Source organism: Centruroides vittatus, unplaced genomic scaffold, assembly GCF_030686945.1.
Source record: "Centruroides vittatus isolate TY-2023 unplaced genomic scaffold, ASM3068694v2 contig_717, whole genome shotgun sequence".
In the NCBI taxonomy this organism is placed as follows: Eukaryota; Metazoa; Arthropoda; class Arachnida; order Scorpiones; family Buthidae; genus Centruroides; species Centruroides vittatus.
This window is the reverse complement of record NW_027122456.1, coordinates 92,692-98,747: the sequence shown is the minus strand read 5'-3', so window position 1 is coordinate 98,747 and position 6,056 is coordinate 92,692. Positions and strand designations below refer to the sequence as shown.

The following is a 6,056-nucleotide window of genomic DNA, read 5'->3' as shown; positions in this document are numbered from 1 at the left end:
TTTATATTTCTAAATGGCTGTGTAATTTTTAATTTGTTTAAATAATGTTGATCTTCACTGTGTTAAATGTTTTCTTTGTATAGTGTTTTAAATAAAAAAATTTATATAAAAATAAAGTCAATAAACTTAAGATTACTTCGAAATATTCTTCAATCATGGGCATCCGCAGAGGGAGGCAAATGGGGCACTTGCAGAGGGTACAATAAGAATCTATTAAAAAATACACGAAGCGAAACTCAAATGTACATAATAGCGAACCCTTTCGGAGAAAATCCGAAACTTAGAGAAAACGGTATTCGCTATATACAGAGGCTTGCGGTATATCCACGATTACTAGAATATAAGGTTGAAAAACTCCCATAAAAAGTATGTCGATAAAGTATGTTATTAGTGTGATTAGTGCCAATAACAACACACTTGCAAGCGTGACATCTGCGAGCAAGATGGCTACCGAAACGGCTGTTATTGGGTTTTACATTTGGAGACGAATATCTTGCGAAGGGTCGGGTGTAGAAGTTTTCTTCATTCTTTACCGATAAATGTCATTAGAATGTCTGATCACTGGACTGTACTGCCGGTTAAACTTGTGAGAGATTTAGCGGAGCGCACTGCGTGATCCCTAGAGCGCCTGGGAGTAGGCTTTAGGCTGATTTTGAAGGGCTATACTGGCAAGAATCACATATAGAGGTATGTTTCCTTTTACTTTTGTGCGTCTATGGGCATGCTCTACATCTCTGTTGAGGTCACGACAGCGTCATTTACATCTATAATCTTACCTTTGTCTCTGAGTTGTATTTTGATAATCGTTGTATTAAAAGGACATAGGATGTAATTATTAAGTGGTAAAACATACGTTTATAACCAACACTAAGACAGGACATAATTCGCACTATTTTTCCTAGGAGGGAAGGAACCAAGAGAGAAAATTACCAGGTTGACCATCACCAAAAGTCATGAAAGACTCCTGTATCTTTTTAAACAGCTGCTGCATTTACTACTGTTATGTAAAAAACACATCTTTCAGTATGTAGAAGATAAGAAATTTGTTATTCTTAGAATACCTGATGATATTGTAACAGATAGCAACTTGGTCTTAATCACTTTAGGATGTAAAGAACATTAATGACCGACATGCCAGTCTATCTGGGGAAGACCTGGTAAGGATATTTTCACGTGATAAAAACTGGCATGCCGAATTATACATCCCTATCTAAAAGGTGATTTAACGAGTTTTTATTGTAAAACTGTGAAAATGTCAGCATTATAATAATTTTCATTTAGTAATTTATTTCTATTAAATGTAAATTTTACAATTTTATAACTCTGATGCGTAGTGTAGATCCTTACTATTCATTGACTATACTTGCGTTGTAGATACTGGAAAGATTTCATTGAAATAATATTAAAATTATAAATATTTATTTTCTTTAATTTTTACTAAAATGTAAACTAAAAAATACATAATTACTTCTTAGAGAATGTCGTTCAGCAAAACAAATTCCAAGGACGTACTGTGAAGTAAACGTGTAAAGTAGTAAATCCTCCAGCCTTATCATATTCTTTGTTTAAGCACATGGGAACAGGATCCAAAAATCTCTATAAAAATGGTGAATATTTTGTAAAATTTTATATATAAAAATGTTACAAATTGTTATTTTTATTTTTATTTACTTACCGATAATGAATCTTTGTTTGGATGTTCATATCTACTAGTAAATTGGAAATTTCCAATAAGAGCAAACCCAAACCCTGTTAATTTTCCTCTGTTGTACATCAAAAAGAATGGAAAGAACTTATTGCAATCCATATCTTCCGAGAGTTTATACCAATAATGTTGACCTGAAAAATAAATAAAATGTAAAAAAATAATGATATACAAGCAGGGTTATACGGTAATTATGGGAGGATGGGTTTATGGAAACAAGATGGATGAGTGATTGAAAACGAATCCTCACTGATACCAAACAATGATCACTTTAGATGTTATTCCATCTTACCCTATGAACTTACTCTATTATAACCCATGATATTTATGGTAAATCATAACACATGCTATGATAGATTGTGGAAGCTGAAGCGAATCGAAACTGAAAATACTATAGCGGTAAGACTGAGCCTCTGGCTTACTTTCCGAATAGTGGGCAGAAATTCTAACAAATAATAATGAATAATGGAGACTCGGTTCGAATTCGGGGCCAAATTTTTCATGAGTATTTTATTCTAAATATGTCACCCCATCCCTCATTACTCAGTCGACTTTATTGTGTGTCCGACCGAACTCATAGTGGACATGGAGAAAAGAACCTCTTGGTGAAAGAAATCATCACGTAAGCCCCCATGGACAGAAAGAAATCATCACGTAAGCCCCCATGGGCAGAAAGAAATTTTCGAGTATGTCTCAATGTGCATAAAGAGCTCATTGAAAACAGATAACTGTTTTCACCAATGTGCAAAAAGTATGCCCATTGGGAAAGCAAGTGAAAACCGAAAACAACTTCTAGTAAATCAATAAATATAAAATTCATCTTACCCATTGATCGAAAACAGCCTCCTTTACTCCACTTTTCATCAGTAACATTTTTTTCATATAAAGGAACCTTTATGGCATCTATTGGATCGAGACCATTCTGAAACCATAAACCATTACCAATATTTTCTTCGAATTCGTCATGCGATCGTTCACTTCTACAGATTGTTTCTATAAATTTTATATTGATTAATATATGATATTATATTATTAATATATATTTAGCAATAAATAAATAAAATTAAGCTTACGAGGATCCACAAAATAAGCTGTCAAAAAGTAAACTTCTTCGTCATCGATTTTGTCTAACTGGAACGAAGGGATTTTGGAATACGGATAATCGGTGTTCATTTGCTTAATGAAATAGGCTGGTATCTACAAGAGGACATGTGCATAATGAAACTTTAAGATTTTTCACGAAATTCCACAAAAATAATAAATCTGGCCGAATAATCGCGAAGGTAAAGAAAAGTGTTGGCCTGCCTCTCGGTAGGATATTATTAGAATTGGGATTAATTGGAGAATAATTGTAGACCTTACAAGAGGCTTAAATTCTAACTAATGAGTATTGAAAATTTCTAATAAATATTTAATTATTCGTATAAATTATAATTAAACGTGACTTACACCCGTTTGTATTCCTGCTACGTAACCTTTAGAATCATAGATCAATACGACCGCTGAATCTTGCCCTTTGATATAACGATGACCGTAAAAATTTCCACCTATTGAAAATATTAAATTTAAATATTACATTCGATTGAAATTTCATAAATTCGGTTTAATTTCTGTTTAAATTATAAAAATTGTTAATTACCAGAACATTTTCCGGGTAATTTCCTGAATCCCTTTCCTGAAGCGTCTCCAATTGTTAGAGGCATCTTAGAAAAATTAATGGAACTTAAAGGATTTCTTCCCCAAGTCACTAGTGATTTTTCAATTGAAAAATTAATGAAAAAAATATAATAGTATATAAAATTAAATAATATAATAAAATTAAAACGTTACCTCTTAATGTGTCCCATGTTGGCTCTATAAAAAACAATAAAAGTCATTAATTAATACATTTTTATTGTCTATCTGTTATACACTTAAATTTATATGGCATTGTTGGCATTCTGTACCAGTGAACACGCGGGTTCTCACCTTCCCAACGGGCTGGCCACAAGGGGTCATTCTAAATATGGGCAATTTTCTATAGAAGGTCCTCCCAAAAGCCGTGTTGCGTGCCTCACTCCATCGAACCAAACCAAAACACCATAAGTATAGAAAGGACAAATGATAATTCTGCGTTCTTAAATGTTTTAAAACCATAATTATCCTCAATTTCGTGGCTATTTCTTCCAGAATTATTGTCTATTCGAGTCATTTCAACGACCCATAATTTTCAAACAGCATGGAAACAATGATCCATAGTCGATGAGGTACGAACCCACGACCAGTATTCAGTGGTTTTTATATATTATATTATACCACTGATGAGTAAATGGAATGTTCGTCAGTCAGAAACGTGAGGCCTCAGCTCCGTTTATAAAGTACACGAATAAAATTAATAAAAAAATAAACAATAGATATTTTCACTCCTTATCGAAAGAAACTTCAATTTAAATCATGTTTTTACATGACTTAAATTTGTAAATTTATGGGCGATCTGCCGAGTGGGTGTGCTTTCCTGGAGGATTTTCTATGGAAAAATGGCCCAAAAATTCTCTGGTAGGTCTAGATGGGGGGGTCTAGATGCTCGAGGCTGTGTTAAATGTCCTGTATAGTTCCCTTTATGTGGGTTTCGTAAGTTGTAATTTCTAGATGAATAGTTTTTAATTAATAATTTAAATAAATAGAAAATTTTAAATATTTCATAACGATTCAATGGTCCTTGTAAAGTGTCTAACCTTCAACCAAGCATAAATTAAACCGAAATAATTTAATTATGTTACGATTGTTATAATTATACTGTATGTAAACAATTTTAAATTAGAGACTTATTTTACAATGAAGATTATTTTGTAAAAAGGTCAAGCTCCATATTTATGACTGGTTTGCATAGTTGCAAGTTTACCATTCTCAATCTTACCATAGGAACTACGCTTTAAATAAGCTTAACAGATAAAACATTATGAAGGGAGAAGAAGGCATGTCCTACTTTTGGTAGGACGTGTCCTACAAATGGACGTAGTGGAGAAAGTGTCATCTAAGTTGCATCCAAATATAGGACCCTCTACTTTTGCATGTTATCACCGCTTCATACTTCTTACGTTTCTAGTTGGTGTTATTTCCAATAAGTAAGGCGAACCCACGACTACTGAACACTGGTCGCGGGGTTCGTGCTTCGCCAACAGGCTTGTCATGTGGAGTTTTCAGAGTTTTCTTCACGTTTGTAACACCTAAATAAGGGTCAATATACAATAAAAGTTATCCTGGGAGGCACCCCCGTCGGCAGATCGAGTGTCGTAACCAAATAAACTAAACCAAACCCTTAATTTTCGACCCATAAATCTAATTTTAACCCCATCCAAGGTACAAAAATGCATCTTTTGAAGCAAATTTAGTTACTTTAAGAAACCAGTTTTATCGTCCTTATTAAAGGAACATCACACTATAGAATAGATTATACTATAATCTAGTGTTTCATAACAATACTACAGTTTTCATTAAATTATTATTATTTTTAATATAAAAATATAAGAAAAATCACTAATTAAAGGCGAATTTAATGTATTTTTTATTGTATAAAATGTCAGGAGATCATAATTACTTCATTATTAGAATATCCTCTTGGTGTTAGGTAACTACACTTTAATACGGATATACTATATTAAATATATGCGTATATTAACCTTGAAATAACTTTTAACTCCAATTTCTTTATAAAAAAATAATATTTTATGCAGTAAAATTATAATTATTTAATATACAATAAAGAAAATATTCAGCTATAAGCTTCATTTACTTTTTAAAAATTAATTTAAATTTAAATATACAGCCGAACCTGTCAAAACGGCCTCCTCAGTTTTTCAGAAACGTTGAATACAAAATAACCTCCAAACGACGACCAACTCAGAACGACTGCACCTTTTAGTGGCCGTCGTTCAGAGGTTCGACTGTGTTAATTTTAACTTAGGAATAAATAAATATAAAGTCTATTTGCTATAATAAAATTAAAATAAAGTGTATATATTAAAAATGCAATTATAATTAATTACCTGTCATGCAGAATGTAAAAAAACAACTGAAAATTATCCAACGTAAAGACATTTTGTTCTGTTCGAGTAGTTTTAAAGACTTTGCTGAAAGGCAGGGAAGGAGAACGTGCTACATTTATATCCTCTCCAACCGGAAATGACTTACAAGATGACTCACTACACTACGAGATCTGCAGATAAAATACAACGTAGTTAAAGTTTTTATAAATTATCGCAAAATTTAACTCTTTTGTGAACAAATGGCGTACTTTACAGTATATATATATATATACAGTCAAACAGTCAAACTTCTAATATCGACTATACCTGTAAATGAGGACCATTTT

General features: G+C 32.4%; 1 protein-coding gene across 1 annotated transcript; it reads right to left on the bottom strand.

Moving 5' to 3' along the window:
- Positions 1 to 1,267: 1,267 nt before the first annotated feature.
- LOC136980590 (uncharacterized) lies at positions 1,268 to 5,853 on the bottom strand. Its single transcript, XM_067276731.1, has 9 exons — positions 5,731 to 5,853; positions 3,536 to 3,559; positions 3,345 to 3,452; positions 3,155 to 3,252; positions 2,779 to 2,902; positions 2,531 to 2,698; positions 1,676 to 1,839; positions 1,469 to 1,596; positions 1,268 to 1,377 (listed from the first exon to the last, which is right to left on the bottom strand). The coding sequence occupies exons 1-8, from the start codon at positions 5,780 to 5,782 to the stop codon at positions 1,486 to 1,488; spliced, it is 849 nt and encodes a 282-aa protein (XP_067132832.1). The 5' UTR covers positions 5,783 to 5,853; the 3' UTR covers positions 1,268 to 1,377; positions 1,469 to 1,485.
- Positions 5,854 to 6,056: the final 203 nt, after the last annotated feature.